Below are 20,661 nucleotides of genomic sequence, written 5' to 3'. Positions count from 1 at the left end.
GATAAATAAGCAGGAAGATGGGTGTTGAGTCTCAGACAGGTCCCTAGGAAACACCAACGCGTTCCGCTGTCACTCTAGGGACCGCTTTTTCAAGGTCTGTTCAAGGTGTTCTAACTGTGCACCCTCACCCAGCAGCAGCATCCTAACACTTCCCCCCCCCCCCCCCCCCCTCTTTCTCATCATTCACCCAGCAGCAGCAAGGTTTGGCTGGCCTGGAAGTCTCAGCGGCCGTGTAGTGGCAGGAGACGCATTTATTACTTAGCTGAGCAGTGCCCACCCCTCACCCACAGTTCAGCAGCATCCACTCGGCAGCATTGAAATCCAGACACAGGCAAGTCCCACCCCGCGACCAGTCTGGAGGTCACGTACAGCTCAGCAGCGTTCGTGCGGCTCCAATGTACCGTGCTCCTGACTGCACGCAGTGCACGGTAACTAGTAGCTGCTGCAGCACTAAATGAGTTTCCAGAGATGACAGGGGGACACGGGCCGCGGCGTGCTATTTCAAAACCCAAGGAATCTCACTAACAGCCAATCATGAGCTATCACTGCACCTGCTCCTGATTGGTTGCTGAACTGCTCTGATTGGTTTGTGAGCATTGGCAGCCTCGAGTTTCAAAATAGCTGCGCGGTGGACCACATCTGATTCAGCCGAAGCCGGGTCCACCGCTCTGCCCAGCATTAATGTAAGCCACCACTGACTCGATCACTGAGCCACCGGTGCGATCTGCTTCCTGGCAAATCTGGTCGCCGGGGCGACCTGGCGCCTGAGTTTTGTCGAGCCCTGATTTAATTATATAGCAAGAGTGCAGCAGATAAGTGTACAGTGGCACCACTTGGTATGAAGCAGGAGGTAACAGTAGTCATTTAATATTGATTTATTAGTCACTCACAGTATTTGAATATGTCTAAATATTTCAATCTATAATCAAAGTAATATCTGTACATATTTTTATGTATTCAATTTTATGCTTTAATGTTGAGGTGTGTTGTTATTTCAATATAAACTTACTATTGTAAAGCGTAACGGAATCTGCTGCGCTATATAAGAAACTGAAAAAATATATATATATTTTGTAAGATGCCTTATGCTAGGCTTCAAATGGTCTTTTCTTGATCCTACAGTTGGCAGAGCTCAAGCAAGAATGCCTGGCCCGTGGTTTGGAGGTGAAGGGGAACAAGAGCGATTTGGTCACCAGACTTCAAGCATACTTAGAGGAACATGGTTGGGAAAAGTTATTTTTTATCTGAGATTTAATAGCTTTTCTTAAATTGTCTATCAGTGGTAGTCAACTCCAGTCCTCAAGAACTACAAACAGATCACGTTTTCCAGAGCACCTAGCCTGTGCACTCATTACTCAATGACACATTTAAAAAAATCCACAGGTGGAGCTAATTACTTAATTTGTGATTTCTATGAGGAAACCTGGAAAACAGTAAAGGTGCGTACACACGGGTGCAATTATGTATGAAATCGCTGGCAAAATGGTCGCTCAGCGACCATATTGCCAGTGATTTCATGTGCAGCCGGCGATAGATGGCTGGGAGCGTGCTCCCGCGGCCAGCCCTTCATGGTCGCAGGAGCATGCTCCTGCGACCAGCGGCTTCCCCCAGCGATCGCCGGGCAGGAGGTCAGCGCCGGAGAAATCAGCGCTGTTCTCCTATGCCCTGCGACGCTGCTCCCTCCCTCCTCCCGTCACCTGCTGCTGCGCTTCGCCTCCGCCCCGTAGCATCGCTGATGAAAAGGAGACTCTAGCAATATGATTGCTGGGGATATATTGCTAGCAATATATCCCCAGCAATCATATAGACCCGTGTGTACACACCATAACTGTTGGTAGCTCTCGAGCACTGGAGTTGGCTACCCCTGGTCTATATAATGAATGTAAATAAAAACTATACCCTTTTAATAAAGGCATCTGCATGGTTTACATATGTTGCCTGTAATATAAAATTAATTTGAAATGAACCTTAAGGGGCATTTCTGTAAATCTACTGTATGGGTTATTGTTCGAGGGAAAAGGCCTTTTGATTGTATACAGAAGCTCCATCACAAAAGTCTGAGGCTATAAGCCATTTTCATCTCATTATACTGTAAACATTAAAGGCCCACACACTTGCAGACTTTAAGCTGAAAGTTGCTCAAAACGGCTGTTTTGAGCAATTTTTTGCTGAAAAATCGGCAAGTGTGTATGGGCTACCGATGCCCAACTAGTGGTGATGCGCGCTCCCGCATCATCGCTAGCAAAATGGGCCATCTGCTGGTTTTACCAGCACGTCTGGCGGTGGCTCATATTTGAGCCATCATCGCCAGGTTTGTATGGCAGCCGGGCTGGAAGATGACTTTCAGCCCAGCTGACCGGCTGCTCCCACCACCCCTACCCCCGTCGCCAAAGGTGCTTCCACCCTCACCCCTGCCGTTGTGCCCACGGTGCCACTCAGCTGCTGTGCTGTGTCTCCCCGACCAGGCCACACAGCCCGGCGGAGCGCCCCGCCCCTGGCTAATTGCTCTGCTCCACAGTGTGGAGAATATATACGCCACTGGCCACCAATGTGTTTTTTATGTCAGTAATATGACAGGCATGTGCCAGCAATCTATATATTACTGGCACCACTGGGCACCAATGTTATTTATAACCCAGTAATATATACATTGCTGGCACATATGTTATTTATAACCCAGTAATATAAACATTGCTGGCACATGCCAGCAATGTGTATATATCATGGGCACCACTGCCCACCAATGCATATTTATAAGCCAGTAATATATACGGTATATATTACTGGCACCACTGCCCACCAATGTATACCCTTTTTTTTTTTTTTTTTAACTGCGCAAACAAACAATGTACAGTATACGCTGCCGCCGCCACTGGGCATTTTTTTTGAATGACTGTAACGTATACACATAACTCCCCCTTGGCAGCGCGCATGAAGTTGCTGGCATTGAGCAAGAAACCCCTAGCAATTACATGTAGGTAAGTGGCACTAATGCTCTCATTTTTGCAGCACAAAACTGACTACCTAAACTAAAGTGGCTGTGGTAACTGAAGCACTTACCCATGAACAGACTTTATAGACTATGCTATCAGTTACTGCCAGGTCTGAGAAGCGCACCACTGTCAGTGCAGCTAGGAAGACCTGCAGGTGGGGCCGGGGACAGACAATAGGCAGCCCCCGCCGCTCCCCACCATAATACTCATTACATATTACACTACACACTTTAATGCCTATGTCACATTATGCTACATGCCGTAAATGGCAATTGCACATTATACCAAACATCGTAATTCCCATAACACATTATGCCACACACCGTAATGCACATTACATATTATACCACGCGCTGTAATGCCGATTACACATTAAGCCCCACACTGTACACCTTGGCAACATACGGAATATCATCCTGGGTGCAAGGGCGGATTTAGGGATGAGGGCGCCCCTAGGCACAACAATAATGTTTACTAAGTAGGACAGTTTATAGGGGCAGTATCTGCATGTCCTATCCATTTACACTCTATTTAAGATGGAATATAGTACAGTACAGTGGATATTTTGCAGTTATTGGTACATTTTTGGCATCACAAGCATCCAAGTGCCGCCCCCAAACATGTGCCGCCCCTAGGCACGTGCCTAATGGGAAATTTGGCTCTGCCTGGGTGCCGGACAAACACATTTACTGTTTTATATTTATTTATTTTTATATCGTAGACTCCCCAGACTTCAAAAATGACACCTGGAGACAGGGTACAGGGGGTGGAGTGACAGAGGGTGAGATGAGGGGGTCAGTTTAAGGGGTGAGAGATGTTTAGGTGATTGCATGAGGTGATGGGTGGCGTGACGAGCTGACTCAATGGTACACGTGAAAAATCCTGTGGTGTTTTTTTTTTTTCTGGCACAGAATAGGATTTCCTCCAGTGTTTGCAGGCCACTCACAACACACATTTCTGAACTGCTGCTGGGTAGCACAAGTTGGTATTCTGGATGGCACCACTGTCTCAGGAGAGAGAGATTCACCTGTGAAATCTTAAGAGTCTTACCTGTGGAAGGCCAACTAATTATTTATTAACCGTTTCTTATATAGCGCATACATATTCCGCAGCGCTTTACAGAGTATAGTTGCCCATTCACATCAGTACCTGCCCTAGTGGAGCTTACAATCTATGTTCCCTACCACATGTACACGCACACACAAACATTCTAGGGTTAATTTTGTTGGGAGCCAATTAACCTACCAGTATATTTTTGGATTGTGGGAGGAAACATGAGTAAACTCACGCAAGTACAGGGAGAATATACAAACTCCGCACAGTTAGCGCCATGGTGGGAATTGAACTTATGACCTCAGCACTGTGAGGCAGTAATGCTAACCATTATACCATACGTACTGCCCATTGCTATCCTTCCAGTCCAGCCAATTTTTTAATTAACTTTTTCATGAAAGTGATGCCATAGTTCACTGAGTAAGAAGTCCTATGAGGCCCATCGGTTTTATATTAATCAGAAGGTGATACACCTACAGTGGAATTGAATACAAATGTATCCACTTTATACCACCTTATGGAACTTTACCCCTGAGGAAGTTGTTATAATGAAACGCATTGGGTGTTTTTCTCCTTGTCGTTTGAACTGACTCAATTACTTCAACAAAGGAAAGTTTTTTTTTTTTTTTTAGTATTTTTTTTTTATGCATTTCCATTAAATCTTTTGATTGTGATAATTGTATGTGTGTATTATAGTCACTCATATCTGGTGGTGGAGCTGTGGGATAGTGGCGCACTCTATACAACACAGTAGTACCCTTTAGAGCCAGTGGTTCCCACACTGCAGGCAGGAACCCCCAAATAGCCAGTTGTCTCCACACTGCAAACAAGGACCACACACACACACACACACACACACACACACACACACACACACACTACAGACAGGATCCCCCTCAGATTCAGTGGACGACCCCCCCCCCCCCCCCCCCCCCCCATGACACCTGCTCACCAGCATTTTCAGTTCCTCCTCTGACATGCCAGGAGCTCACCATGGCGGGCGTGAGACCTCTGTTCCAGGTCCGGTGGGGGACCAGACGCAGGAGGACACTTCCCGTGTGTGCGCGCGCCACTCCATTCACTCCCGACCATCTAGGGCAGGGGTGGCCAAACCTGTCCTCAAGATCTACCAACGGTGCATGTTTTCCAGGCAACCTGTGGATCTATAGTAGGAATGAATGCAGCAGGTTTGAAAATGTGACCGTTAGTATTGACTACAGCTGTGCACCACCTAGGTGATCTGGAAAACATGGACCGTTGGTAGATCTCGAGGACCGGTTTGGCCACCCCTGATCTAGGGAGACTGCAGGGCTGAGGCACCGGGCAGGCAGGAGGTCCCTGCTGACTGCCCATATGCCGCAGGGACCTCCTGCCCGGTGCCTAGGTACCACCTGCCTCCCAGGTCTCCCACAGAACTTAATTTATTAAGTTATCTATTTACTGTGCAGGGTGGCAAAAAACGGGCAGGGCAGAATTCGGCGGCCTTTAAAGGGGCAGGGCGCCTCGCCCTGTGAAATTAGCCTAGCAGGAACAATAATTATGGTGTGTTGCATAATATTTAATGGGCATCAATGTGTGGCAATATGTGTAATAGGAATTATGGTATGTGACGTAGTGGGCATCACGGTGTATAGCATAATGTGTAATGGCCATTGCAGTGTGTGGCATAACATTTAATGGGCATTACAATGTGTGGCATTATGGTGGGCAAAATCAAGAATAGAATATTAGCAAATATTAAAAAAAAAAAACATAAGGCGGGTTAAGAGGCGGGCTGTGGGTGTGCCACTGTAAGCGAATCTCTCAAAACAAAGGTGGTAACCCTAATTTTATTATGGCAGTAGAGTATACACTGTTGGCGCAGGTGAACAGAATTCTCCCTACGTGCACGGTTGCGAATACAATCGTAGCCGTGCACATGGGTGGGATTTCCCCAGGTGGGGTGGCATGTACCTGATCTCTGGGCTTTGAATATATGCAGCCCAGCGATCAGATTTCAATCGGGCACCAAGAACAGAAATGCACTGAATAAAATGGCCGCTGCTCCCACCCTTGGAATTCCATCTCAGCCCATTATGTAAATAGCCTTTTATATGAAAGATTTTCAGCAAAGTCTTTCACCTCCTGAAAATCTCTTGCTCTTTGGGAAAATAGCTCAGTGTGTACGCACTACTTTTGGGAAAAATATCTATCAGAACTTTTGGCAAAGTCTTTTGAAATGGAAATCTTCTAGTGCAGGCATGTCCAAACTATGGCTCTCCAGCTGTTGTGAAACTACAAGTCTCATCATGCCTTGCCACAGTTTTGCTATTAGGGGATGCTAAAACTATGGCAAGGCATGCTGGGATGTGTAGTTTCACAATAGCTAGAGGGCCACAGTTTGGACATGCCTGTTCTAGGGTGTATGGGCCTTAAATCTAATTTAATCTGATAATTAGTGACTGAAATCTTTTGTTAAAAAAAAATACACATCTATGGACGCAGTTTGCTGCTGATGGGTCAGATTCCGATTCATCTTATGTTCTGCAGGTCAGACCTAAGGCCCCCATACACTATACGATTTTGGGACGATTTCATCCGATTTCGGCACTTAGGGCCGATAACCGGATGAAATCGCCCCAAAATCGCAGGTGTGAGATGTATGATCCGATGCGCGGTCCCGTGCGCATCGGACCGGATCAGGGAGGTCGGACGGTCAGCACATAAGATCATCCGACCTCCCTGTATGCTATGCATATGCCTGCCCACCTGTCAGGCATATGCATGCAGACACCGGGGGGCGGGGGAGCACGGCGGGCAGACAGTGACACACTGACCTGGCTGGGCAGCTGTGATCACAAATAGCAGCGCTGCCGCTGCGGGACGGGACGCACAGTGGCGGCTATTAAGATTTTTAAAATCCCTGTCAAATGACCGGCCGTTCTGTGATTGGCTGAGAGCTCTCTCAGCCAATCACAGAACGACCGGTCATTTGACAGGTATTTTGAAAATCTAATAGCCGCCACTGTGCGTCCCATCCTGTCAGCGGGAGCAGGGGGGGGGGGGGGGGCGCGCCGCAGAGTACCACAGAGCCGGGCAGGAGAAGACGCTGCCAGGCAGCGCGAGTGGCGCCGGGAGCACAACACTTTAAAAAAAAAAAAAAAGCCCATACAAACGCATAGGAAGCCATTGATTGGCTGAGACCTCTCTCAGCCAATCGCTAATTGGCTGAGAGAGGTCTCAGCCAATCAATGGCTTCCTATGCGTTTGTATGGGCTTTTTTTTTTTTTTTTTTTTAAGTTTTCTGCTGCTCCCGAGTCCCGCCGCTGCCAAGCAGCGTCTTCCCTGCCCGGCTCTCTGGTACTCTGCGCCGCCCCCCCCCCTGCTCCCGCTGACGGCAGGGGCTTCTTACACGGCTCCCTGCGCCCCAGCATTACCGGCGCCCCCCCTGCCCCCTGCTCCTCACCGCCCGCAGCTCCCCGTTACATGTGGTAAATCGCAAGCGATTTATCACATGTAAATTTGGCACATCAAGTGACATATTGTATGTGAGCCTCCCGGGGAGCTGCCGGGCGGCTCACAGGAGAATTGGGTCCGACTTGTCCTAAGGACAAGTCGGCCTAATGTATGGGGGCCTCTAGACTCGAGTCTGACATCTGATGTCATACACGTGTGATTTGGGCCAATATCTCGATCCGTTTGAATTAGGCCCAAATCGCATAGTGTACAGGGGCCTTTAAGGATATCATCTTAGACCTAGAATATAATTTGGTGTAATGGCTATATCTGTGCATCTGTCATACTAACCATGATAACACTTGAATCTGTCTATAACATACAAAATCGTCTAAATATTGACATGACAGGAAGCCAAACTTTTCAATTAAAAGTTTAAACCTCTGGCTATGTCTATCTCGCAACAGAACTCATAATTTTGTGATCACCATTGTATATTGTGTTCACATGAAGATCCTTGGTGCAGGTCCCTCTTCCCTCCTGTTCTCCCTTCAATTACTGCACTTACTCCACTACCATCTATACCCACATTCTCACTTGTGCCCCTGGTAGCATGCAGACAACTGCTTTGCTTCCCTACATCTCTGCTGTATTGCATATTGCATGGCAACTTGTGACTTGAGCCCTATTGGTACTGGTTACAGCAGGCATGTCCAACCTTTTCCCTCCAGCTGTTGCGAAACTACACATCCCAGCATGCCTTGCCATAGTTTAAGCATTCCCTAAGAGCAAAACTGTGGCAAGGCATAATGGGACTTGTTGTTTCACAACAGCTGGAGGGCCAAGGTTGGACATGCCTGGGTTACAGAAAAGCAGAGTATATAGATATTAATATATAAATTGTCTAATCCAAAATAATTTGTACATTTTATGGAAAATGTGAAATCATGTGTTGGCCAATGTGAATGCACACCTGAAAGCATACAATAATGTCTGTATATTTTTTTTTTTATCTTTCTATTGTGCCGTGTTCTACAGCTGAAGAAGAAGCAAATGAGGAAGATGTACTAGGTGATGAAACTGAGGTAATTATCTTCCATTTAAATCAGGAAATGTAAGCACTTTCTAAGTGACACATACCATAAATTAATTTAAAAGATGTCCTATTTATTTTATTAAAATTTGAAGTCTAACCCCTTTATGCTTTGGCATTGTCAGGGGAGGATCACTTAGCATATCCCTAACACTTCTAAGTACTGTGTACCCACTCTCGGTACTTTTATAGTTTCATGGCGGGGCTTTCTTCACTTGCCCACGCTGCGGGCTCTGTGGCTCGCCACGCTATCTAAAATCCACTCCATGCCAACGTGAATAGTGGGGGGTATAAACTATCCACGTTGGCATGGAGTTAAGTTACTTTATTTTAGATAGTTTGGCGAGCGCACAACCCGGAAGTAGCACCATGCTGGCGCCGTGAAACTACACAAGAACCCCACTCTCTTATACACTGCTCTGAATCCAGGCATACCAAGATTTCCGTTATTGTGATTTCACAGATCTTCCCTTTATGGTAATGCTTGACCATAAACCACACAGCATGCCATGAAATCTGTCCACCTAAACTTATTTGGAACCCACCACTAATAATACTGCAATCACATCTCTATACCTTTCACACTAAGGGGGGTTTTCAGTGTTCCACCGCTATTCCTGATGGGGGAAATAGCGGCGGGTCCCTATTAAATGCTATCTTTACCGACAGCATTTAAGAGGAATCACGGCAGAACGAGCCTGACATCAGAAGCTATCAGGCCCATTCTGTCGATAAAGGCCGTGGATTGTCGCGATCCCGGCCATTTACGTGGACACGCCCACTTTTTGCCGATCAGCAGGCAGGGCACTGAATCACGCCTGCCGATTTGCTGTCGGGCAAAACTTAAACGGGCCAGGATCACGGCTGTCGGGAGGGATTGACAGCCGTGATCCAGGATTGAATATCCCCTAAACCTGGGTTGGCCATTATGGACAGGGCAGTCTGGGTTTATCCCTTCTTAGAACCAGGGTTATTCAGTTTGGTGCTTTCACACCACACCTCAACCTGGCATTAACCCTGTCTTACAGTGTGAAAGGGCATAGGATGGACAGATGCAGAAATTGCCAATGGCAAACAATTGGTTTCTAGCTTTCTTTTTATATAATGTACACAATAGATGATGGCTAATGGCGGGGATTGGTTGCTACAGATAACCCCACCACTAGTTCTCTCTTTGAGGGTTTTCCTGATGAGTTTACACATGCCTGCAAATTATCCGAACACATCAGCTTTTCTGCTTCAGTAGGTCTTTGGCTACACAGACTGGTCTTTCTCTGCATTCATGATCGCAGCTGATGTTAAACTCCCCAAAAAACCGCTATGACATGCCTACGTTTTTACCACCACTACCCATTACCTCCCAGAAATGGTCACTTCCTGCCAATCATTCTGTGTTTTATATCCTCACTGCAATCGCAAATTAATCTTGAGTCACGTGCAGTCTGATAATAACTGTGGCATAGTGTATAACTCTGAATTAGGCCAAGTGCACATGTTCTTTTGATGACCATTCTTTGGTCATAGGTCGCAGCTTCATCTGGATTTGCTTTAACTAGTGCAACTATATATCAAGAGGCCATTTTTAAGCACCTGTATCTACAGTCTCCTTCTAAAGGTCCATACACACTATGCAACTGAGCAGGAAACTGAGCTGCCCAGTGGGTACAACACAGTGATGAGCGCTGATGCGGGTCCCTGACACTCATCTGCTGGTATTACCGGCAGATGAGCGACTAAGTGGACGGCTTTCCATAGCGTCCTGCTATAGAAAGTCGTCCACTCCTGGGAAAATCTATCAGAACTGTTTGGCGCCCACCATAGATGTCCATACATGCTGGGCAATATCGCCCCTTGTGTATGGACTTTAAGAGTTAGTGCAGATCTTAATACAGACAAACCTGCTGTTCTCACAGCACTTGTAGCTTTCAGTGCTGGGTGTTTATTGGAGCATTTCCATTTGTTGCTGAATATTTTTATATGGGTGGAGACAGGGTTGTTATCATGTAGCCTATGTTTAGTGAGTGTAGGTGGGGAAAAAAAAAAAAAAAAAAATTATATATATATATATATAATATTTCTTCTTCACCTGTTTTGTTATTGTCCTCCTTTTTGGTTTAATCCAATGCCAAAGCTAGATTCTACTTGCAGCGTTTATGATGCATAAGGTGAAGGTACTACTTATGTCTTTCCAGGAAGAAGAACAAAAGCCTCCTGACGCTCCAGTCACGGAAGATGAGCCTCCTTCTAAAACATTAGAAACGTAAGGACATAATGTTTGACTTTCCCATAGGGCAGCTTGTAGACCTTTCTCTTTCCAGATACCAACTTTTGTGAGAATTTCCTGGTGTAAAGTCAAAAGATCTGTTTTTCTTTTTCAACCTGTTTAATGGTTTCACTTGTCTGACCAATAATGAGCAATGTGATTTGTGGTGTTTGACTATATGTACATGTGACATAGATAAAATAATCTCATGCATGTGCAGCTCTGTTCATTGCCGTTTAGGATGTACTTTGTATGGCGACGACAAATTCTGATAATTGGTTGTCATGGTGACTGTCCACTCCATAGCGCACACTGCGGCGCTGCATTATTTGATAGCTCACTCGCCAGTGCATCAGATATTTACATGATTAAGTTACCAGCATCTACTTTGGCGGAATGGTTTACCCTGTCCATGTGAACTGTAATATGTAATTTGTGTATGTTAATATCTCATTAGACATTTTATTTTAATCTATTTTGTTTATAGATTATGAATTTGTTTTTGCTTTTTGCCTTCTCCAGTAGTTGACAATTGGTGTCTATAGCTGTTACATAATTTTAAGTCACCTCAGTGTGCCCTATACCAATGCAGATCTTCATGGGACTCTTTTCTAATTCTCCTGTTCTGAATTTTTTTTTATTTTTTGCAAAAATAATTTTGGTCTACCAAACACCCACCCCTTATTGCAGGGGGGCAAGTCCTGAATATTTTTCATAAATTTATAATAGTTTTGTGCATAGAGTATGTTGACGGGTCAAGTCTGGCATGTTACATTTTTCTGCCTAAGGACAGATTTACTTATGAATCTTTTAATATCGCAAGTGAGTATTCAAGACTAGTCAATTACGGGACGTGGCGGTTAAACCCATATTAAAATAAAAGTAAAATTGTAGCAAACAAATAGCAACTTTTGGTATAGGTACACCACCAATAATCCAGCACTCTGCCAGATAATCAATTTTACCAGATTATTGGTGGTATCTTGGCATCTACAGAAGTCACCCGCTGCGTAACCCCCACAGCATGACTTCGCCTGGCAGCTCGTCTTTCCTCTATTAACAATCCTCAGCCCTCAGTCTGACTATCTGAGTGGGAGATGGTGATGCGCTTTAGGGTGTACACACGGAGCAATCGGTGCTTACGGTCTTATGGGCCTACACACATAGTGATGTGTTTACTGTAGGGCTTCCTAGCTGTGCTAGGTCAGCCTCTGCTGGGGCGCTGTCAATCATGACACAGTCTGACTGCCCACACAGCGTGAGCTGTCAGCGCTGTGTGCTGAGCAAGCTGCCAGTATTTTCTGCCGGAGAACACTGGCGATCAGCGAGATTGATGGTCACTGACCATCAATCTCAGTGATGTGCATTGCTATCGCTATAGCCCCCACACACACCGATTGTAGGGGCATTTCTTTGTCAAACTAAGCAAAGTCGCTTAGAAAATGCCTTAATACTCAAGACAAAAAAAATAAACCTCCTGAAGAGCTACTAAAATAAAAAATTAAATAAAAATCTGCGTAATAGAAAAATGCCCTTTACACATTATGCCACACACTGCAATGTCCAATGTGCCGCATGCATACCTCCCAACACTGGAGTCAAAGTAGAAGGGACATATGCACGTGCTGAAATTAGGCGGTATGACCTGCTATCATTATACTCCTGCGAGGCCACATCCCCCATTTTTTCCACTATGGGGGCATGGTCAGCACTCTTGAGAGCTGCTGGCCATGCTCCAAGCCTCTCTGAATAGATGCTGTGCCATATATACACATGCCACCAGTAGTGGCAGTTATACAATGCCCCCCAGCTGTGCCAGATAAACAATGCCCGCCCGATTGTGGTGCCATTCTAAATAAATACTCTGGCGGTACTGTGTGAGCGTGCCAAAAAAAACTGGTGTAGCCACATGGGGTGCGGCCAATGAAAATTCAGTGGGCCAGAACGCAGCTGGTGACATTCTAAGTTTTTTTTTTTTCTTCTCTTGTGTGTAGTGGGTTAAACTTCGGGGATCGCAGAAAATAAGTGACTCTCGCCGTTTAACCCCCGCGCTGGCCGCTCATGCTATTCAATGTTCCCGGGGGAACCCTCGCTGTCAGCTGACTGAAAATTCCCCAAAACAGTGAGGCTCGCGGCTATCCAGGGAGCCTGCTGCTTTTAGACAGGAACTTTGCTGCTTTAGCAGCTGCACACGCCATTTCCATGTTGGTGCAAAAACCCAGTGACGTGGAAACGGTCTGTGCAGGGGGTCAGTTGAATACTGGTCGTGTGCAATTTTGGCTCCCTTGTAGTGATTAATTTAGTGTAGCTAATGGTTTTTCTCTCAATGTAATATCAATGTGTTCCATATTTTATATAGAAGCCTTGTTTCCCCATTTTGTAGTTCAGTGGCACTCATACTTTTTTTTTTTTTTTTCTATTTTGATCCAAAGTAATCCAGTGGCATTTAAATATAAAATGGACCCAGCTCCCCAAATGTTGCAGAATGAGTTAAAGGCCGATGTGATGGCTGACCAGTCAGGGGTGGTATCTCATCCGAGTCACAGGATACCGCTGTCTTTCATAGATAGTCCTTTAATTTTGTATACCCAATTGTGGGACTCTGTGTTTGTACAATGCCTCAAATACCAACCTTGAACTAGAATCTCTTCTGTTGTGGTCTTTGTATAATAAAGAATGGTATTCAGAAAATGCTCGCTCAGAGCTGGTCAGTCAGCGAGGGTTTTTTCTCTTTATAGCTAATCCAATTAATTTCCTTTATTGACTGGGCTATATGAGGAGTAAATCTAGCTCACCAGTAGATGGGATTTACTTTCAGTGGCAGTGATGACCGTAAGGTGCAGGATTTTTTTTTTTTGTCCTCAGATAAACTTGTGGCTTACGCCTACACACGTTTGCCCCCTTTCTAAGTTTTCACTTCTGAAAAGGGCTTAGCTCCTGCAGCAGGGTATCTACCTAACCATTCTTTCCTCTCTATTCCTCCCTTTTCATGAGCCTGTTTCCCATGCCGATTACAAAGGATCTTTTCACATAAACTTTCATCTTAATCTTCTCAAATGTGGATTCTGTTGTCACTAAAAGAGAGGATTATCTGTCATGTAAATTCAGGTTTTGTTCTTTTTATATTTAGTAGTAAAATGCTGTTTAATAATCTGTGTTGTACACAGATAAGTGAAGGCGTACATCACTATGCATTATGATGGAGGAATCTGTTAAATATTTCACTGGAGGGGTCCCAGAATCCTGTTGCATTTTCCTATAGAATCCCATTAAAATAGAAGTGAATAGGAAATTGTTTAAGGGAATGACTGCCACACAAGATGGCAATCCACACAGTGGGGATGTGCTGATCTAACCATCTGTGTGTAACCAGAGAGTGCTGCATTATCTTTACAAAAAGAGCCCTTCCAGTTGATATTGATCCCCCTAGTCCCGCTGATCTTGCCTTCATGTGTTCTTGAGCAGTCTAATGTAGAATTGTGTCACAAACTTCTGCAGTGATGTAATTTCTAATTATAGAGTTCCTTCTGCCTTTTTAGTTCTGCAGGAATTGAACTTTCTCCTCATTCCTAGGTTCTCCAGCAGATGGCACTGTCCACTCATTCTTTGGGAATTGTGTTCTCCAATAACACAAGGCAGCAACTGTGTAGAACCCTTTTTTTTTAAATTATTATTATAAATGTAGACCAGGCAATTGGGTGAAATCAGTCATAAAGCTGGATACACATTAGACAATATGTACCCATCGAGGTTGTCTGCAAGAAGATTTGGCGGAGATGCCAGCATTGGCAAGTGCATACACACTTGCCTATGGCGGGGGCAATGCTGCATGCATGCAGGGCACACGGAGGACGTTACGGACTATGCACGGGGTGCGCACATAATCGATGACATGCACAAAAATGTTCTGATATTTAACTATAGCGCATATCATAAAAAAAAACTAGTTTAGTGCATGTGGGCCGCAAGAAAAAACATCTTCTAATGTGCAGTTTTATACAGCAATAAAAGGAACCCTGCTTATACTGTGCATCTCTCTATTCAGCATCTGTGGCCAATACACCGTGTGCTCAGTGTGTTATACACTACAGCACTATAAATGACCCACACACAGGAAAGGTAGAATTGCCCCAGCGCTGATACGGTATGGTGCCAGCTTTGTGCTTTTCAGCAGGTGTTACATGGCCACAGCGTTCCTTGTGTAATGAGCAGGCTTGGTGGTCTTGTAGAGTTATTTGGAATAGGTGCATTGTCTTGTGACCCCTAATGTTACCTTGACTAAACTAGTGGAATAAAGAAAACTGCGTGTTTTAAAATGCCTTTTGATGAGCCCTAAAACCTGTGGCACATATTGACTTCTCTGGGGGGTGTGGAATGGCACGTCCTGTCCTCTGACCTCACTGTGCTTCCTGTGAAAGTTGTTAAACCTTTTACTGCCCCATGGGAAAAATCTCTTCCAGGATTTGGGAACAAAAGCATTGCAGCGTCCCCCCTGGGCAAGCACCTCTGCCTTTATGGGGGCTCTTACGACCCTCACTTTATGGGAGAGAGCTTTTTAAGGGATGACACCATTTTACTTTCATTTTCCTTTAAAGCCTGGGAACTTCCTAGAAAGAAAATGTTCTCGTGCCATAGGGACAAGTGACACTTTCATCCCCCCACTATAAATAGACCTATTACTCATTAAATATCTTTCCTCTGGGAAAGCACAGTGCTTATCTAGGCGAGCAACTTGTGCATTGAGGAGTGGGACCTATGTGATATACAGTGTCAATGTTGGTGCTTGTAGATAATGGGGTGGTTTCCAATCCCCAAATAGCTGCAAGATTAATGAGCCATTGAGGTCTAAAGGCTTTGTGGACTTACGTGAACTCTTCTCCTCGTTACTGCAGTTGTATATGCTGTTCAAGCCATATAAAATAATTCTGGTGCTCTGCCTGGAGTTACAAGCTGGCTAGATAGATAGATAGATATATATATATTATATTTTTTAACATGCATAAACAAATCTTATCCATGACTCACTATGCAATATAGTTAAATTATATTGTGAACAATATAGCGATGACTATCATTCAGTGCTGTTAATCTGGCCCTCCCGCTGTACATGCAGTTGCTGATGTAGTCAGATTTGATTGCATGTTCAAACGAGGAATATAGTGAGTATAACCTAGATAGTTATAGTTATCGCGCATATTAAGAACTATTGCATAGTGTGTACCTAGCTTAAGCATGAGGCTTATCGTGTTAAATGTTTCGTGTTTTTAAATCGAGCAGTGAAAGTGGACCGGGCTGGGTCAGGGAAGTATATTCCATATTGGTATATTCCATATTGGTCATACAGATATAAAGCAAGGTTAAAATGCTTTTATAATGGACCGCCTCTTTTTTTATTTTAACCATTGATTTGTATGAACGATCTTTGCTTATGATGCCTGTTTATCCTTACTTGTTTCATTTTTATAGGGAAACCGAAAAGAAATTGGTGAAAATTACAAGTGGTCCCCTTCCGACTGATGTGAGACACTACTGATTCTTTTATCCTGTATTTTACTAATGCACAGAAGTTAAACCTAAAGCACATCTTGATTATTTTAGTCAGTGATTTAACCATTAGAGTGCCATTTTTATCCACTAAAAATGCCAGCGCCGCTCACCGCATCTGTTCTTTTTTTTTTTTCTTTCTTTGCGCAATGTTTAACAAAATGTAAATTAAGCGACTTCTGATAATTTGCCGGCAATAACTAAAGTGATTCATATAAAAACTGCCATGATCGATGTTGAGGAATTAGTGGATATTTTGCACATCTCACAGCAATGTTGGCAGTCAAAGGGTTAAGGACTCAAAGGGTTAAGGACTTCCATTTATGGTGGTTTCCCCAGTTTGTATAACTACAAACAAGCAAAACTGGCTATTGCTATAAGATTAGAATGAGCCATCCCGAGGGATGATGGTCCATTTTGTTTCGATGGATACATGATATCTCTCTATCTCTTTGCAGCACAGCACAGCATTTTCTCACTCTAGTGCGGAAATAAGCAGATGACGGTCTTAAACATTCTGCTTGTGCAATACTGTGTGATGGAGGACCTGCAATACCCACTTGCAATGCTCATATAGGGGCAGATATATGACCGATCCTTATGGGTGGGAAGGGGTATCCGCTTACATTATGTGCACTGACACCGCTTCTCCCCATGTATGAAGGAGCCGGGATGCGGTATAGCTCCCCTGTCCATATCCGCACTGCTATCTAAATGATAGCAGGCCGAATGTATGAACGCTCAGCATCGATGACCGCTGTCCCTGCTGTGTAGATAGTGCTTCGCCATCCTGCTGCTGGCGAAACAATAAACGGCATCAGGCGGAACAGTCAGCGATGCTACCGTTCATACATTCAGCCTGCTATCATTTAGATAGCAGTGCCGCTATGCGCTAGCCGCATCCCGGCTCCTTCATACATGGGGAGAAGCGGTATCCGTGCACATAACGTGCGCTGATACCACTTCTCCCCCATAATGACACTTCATACATCTGCCCCTAAATATATTGTGGCTGTGAAATGCCGCACCACATCCATGTTGCCTCTCTTGTATGTAAAGATTTTGTCTACCCTTCTAACCGAATATGGATCACAGAAGAAGTCTCAGTAATGGCAATGTCATATGTAACGGAGCACACCATTGTACATCTTGGTTTATGCTTTCACTTGATGAGGCTGTATATATTTGTCCAAAAAATAAGGTGTAATTTATACTGTTTTTTTTTTTTTAACAGAGACTTCAGAAAAGAGCAGAGAGATTCAATGTTCCTGCCAGCGCAGATAGTAAAAAGGCAGCTCGTGCTATCCGGTAAGTAATGGAGTGTTTGTGCTTGGACAACAATTTCAGACTAGTTTGTAGAGGTAAAGGTTATGGCTTTTCTTTTTTAACAAGGATTTAATGAATAAACCAGGTATGCAATGTTAACATTACTTTTTTTTTTTTTTTTTTTTTTTTTTCTTCCATTTTAAGGTTTGGTATTGCAGCCACTGAGCAGAAAGGTGAGTGCTTATGTAGCAGCAGCTTCTAATGGCTCTTACCATGTTGAGAACTCTAAGCCACTTCTCCCTGCAAGAGGAAACTGTCACTCCTCTTGCCATTGATAAGCAAGTAAAAGTTCTAATATGAAGCATTTATTTTACTTTTAGGTCAGGCCACGAGTGAGAAATCTACGGTAAGCTTCTCATTTCATTATTTTAGCACAGATACACTAATAAAGTTCATAGTAGGGGGGCTGTTGTTTGCTTTGAACTGTGGGTTTTAGATACGACTTAAAAAACAGAAATGTCCCTCACATACACACACTTCCAGATGCATTACTGGGAATGTTTTTTAAAGGTGGCTAGTAGCTCTGGCTAATGTGTTCTACTGGTTCATTGGTTCATCAGACCATTTGTGATGCACGCTGAGCAATGCACAAAGCCTGCAATACGCTTTCTATGCTTCTTGCTCTTTTAGGTGAATATTGATAAACTGAAAGAGAGAGCGCAGAGATTTGGTGTCAGCGTGTCCCCTGTCACAAAGAAGGTACGACATTCACACTTGTCAAAATATCTGAAATATTTTTAAAGGGTATTTTTAACCCTTTATTTGGTCTTCACTCAGCTATACTTACACGGTGCACATGGCCCTTAGGTCTTACTAGCATTGGTTCCACGTTGGCATTCAATGGGTTTGGTGATTGTTGTGGGCACAAGGTTTTCCTATGAGGTGATAGAAATCGATGTATGCATACTATAGTAAAGGGCTGGGCAACACCTGCCCTCCAGATGTTAATGAACTACTCATCCCAGGATGCTTTGCATTAGTTTTGCTATGTGGCCATGCTGAAACTGATGCAAGGCATGCTGGGATGTGTAGTTCATCAACATCTGGAGGGCCGGTGTTGCCCAGCCCTGCTATAGCACATTCTAGTGATCTGTTTGTTCTGTATGAAGAAGTGCAAAAATATTGTACGTACTCCGCATATTCTGGAAGGTAGGAGTCGCTCTGATCCTTCCCAGTTCTTCCTCCTATACGTGTTTCCCTTTTCTAGTCACTGAAACTGTCCACATTTGGCCAATCTAAACGTCATTACATTATCTAAAATATTATTTATTCTGAAGTTTCAAAGCTTGCTGGCAATTAAATAATGACCGACTCTTCATGTCATTTAATTGTACAACCCTTTTTAGAATCGGTAGCTTATAAGTTACCTTCCAAAATCGAATGGAAAATAAAACCCGTGCATTTTTATTAGCAATTACTCATCAACAGGAGCAGGAAATGTTCTAGTGAAGGGTAACCGTATTGGTTGGCTGTCGCTGCCTGTGGCAAGCTCTGCATTGTTATGGATGAGAGGCCCTGGCGGAAGAGTTTACAGCTTAATAGCACCATGACATTCCCAGTTTATGTAGCAGAAGATAATTTGCTCCATGTAAACATGCCATATACTTTCTGTATCTTTAGTCAATTGTTTTCTCTTGTATTGATACGGTGTAGTGTTATTGGGGGTTATTCTGATTCACTTGGTAAGGCACAATCACTTTAATGGACAAAACCATGTGCACTGCAGGTGGGGCTGATGTAACCTGTGCAGAGAGTTACATTTGGGTGTTTTATTTTTTCTGTGCAGGGTAAATACTGGCTGCTTTATTTTTACACTGCAATATGGATATCGGCTTGAAGTACACACCCACCCAAATCGAACTCTCTGCACATGTTACATCAGCCCCACCTGCAGTGCATATGGTTTTGTCCATTAGAGAGTGATTGTGCCATTCCAAGTGAATCAGAATAACCCCCATTGTTTCAATGTTTTATCAACTGTAGTTTGTAGATCATGCTTAAACCATAAATTTGCTTTGTACGTACTTACGGGGCTGATTCTTTTAACTTCAGAAATAGCACTGCAGCGAGACACAAGTTCCCTGCTTTTTTTTTTTTTTTTTTTTTTTTTTGCATGCCCTACTGTCACACGGAAGCAAGGGAGCAGAGTAACAGCTCCTTTATCTACTGGAACCTTCCTCTGTAATGTATGTCTGACCCTCCCAGGTATGCGCTCATCTCTCACGCCCTCATCCGATCGCAATCTCACACTATTCCACCTCCAGCAAAGTAAACCTCGCACTGCAGTGTTAGCCAGCAATAATCTACATTTATGAGGGTCCTTTTACTGCCTTTGTCCTGCATTGTGCATGACCGTCACACCACCTCCCTGTTGGGAAGGTTATTGCTGCTTTTTAATAAATGTAAGAACTCCTTCCCCCGGCTCATTTTGTGGCTTTTTTTTTTTTTTTTTTTAAGCTGCCTCCAAACTTACCCATCCTCTAAATGACTGATTCGGTTACTAACGGAATATAGATAGTTTTGTTTTTTTGCTTTTATATATTTTACAGATGTTACTGCAGCATTTAATGTCTATAGAGTGATTTTATCCATTTTCTAACAAATTCACACATGAAATACACTTCACTTTATCTCCTTCCCTGTGGATATAGTATATCCTGTAATGTGGCTAATGCATGGTATATCTGTATTTAAAATTAAGATTTAGCTTTTTTTTATGTAGTTTTTGTTTTCCCACTATGAAGTTTCTATGTTCTGTTGACTTTAAATCCATATACGTTACTTGGTCTGTATAGAAAATAGGTAGTGCCTGTATACCCTACGTGTGAACATTTGTTTACAATGTGGGGTAGTATGTGGTTTTGTTTTTAAATATAATAGGACAGAATGTACTCTATTACTGTATAGAACATGGTAGCAAAAGATTTTGGTGCGGATTCCAGACAAGAACACAT

At 43.8% G+C, this 20,661-nt stretch overlaps 1 protein-coding gene across 2 annotated transcripts in view; it reads left to right on the top strand.

Annotated features, from left to right (window-relative positions):
- The window catches only part of SARNP (SAP domain containing ribonucleoprotein), a 51,595-nt gene that overhangs the window by 15,740 nt on the left and 15,194 nt on the right, over positions 1-20,661 (top strand). The window contains exons 2-9 of one of the 2 annotated variants that reach the window (XM_083169201.1): positions 1,123-1,222; positions 8,520-8,566; positions 10,767-10,834; positions 16,304-16,355; positions 17,616-17,689; positions 17,852-17,880; positions 18,028-18,053; positions 18,338-18,406. In XM_083169201.1, the coding sequence (XP_083025327.1) occupies positions 1,123-1,222; positions 8,520-8,566; positions 10,767-10,834; positions 16,304-16,355; positions 17,616-17,689; positions 17,852-17,880; positions 18,028-18,053; positions 18,338-18,406 (465 nt within the window). The remainder of the gene's footprint in view (positions 1-1,122; positions 1,223-8,519; positions 8,567-10,766; positions 10,835-16,303; positions 16,356-17,615; positions 17,690-17,851; positions 17,881-18,027; positions 18,054-18,337; positions 18,407-20,661) is intronic. The other variant, XM_083169203.1, reaches the window with a different exon arrangement.

Source organism: Crinia signifera, chromosome 2 (genome assembly GCF_055691185.1).
Source record: "Crinia signifera chromosome 2, ASM5569118v1, whole genome shotgun sequence".
Lineage (NCBI taxonomy): Eukaryota > Metazoa > Chordata > Amphibia > Anura > Myobatrachidae > Crinia > Crinia signifera.
The sequence above is the reverse complement of the archived record's forward strand: the minus strand, read 5'-3'. Positions and strand labels throughout refer to the sequence as shown.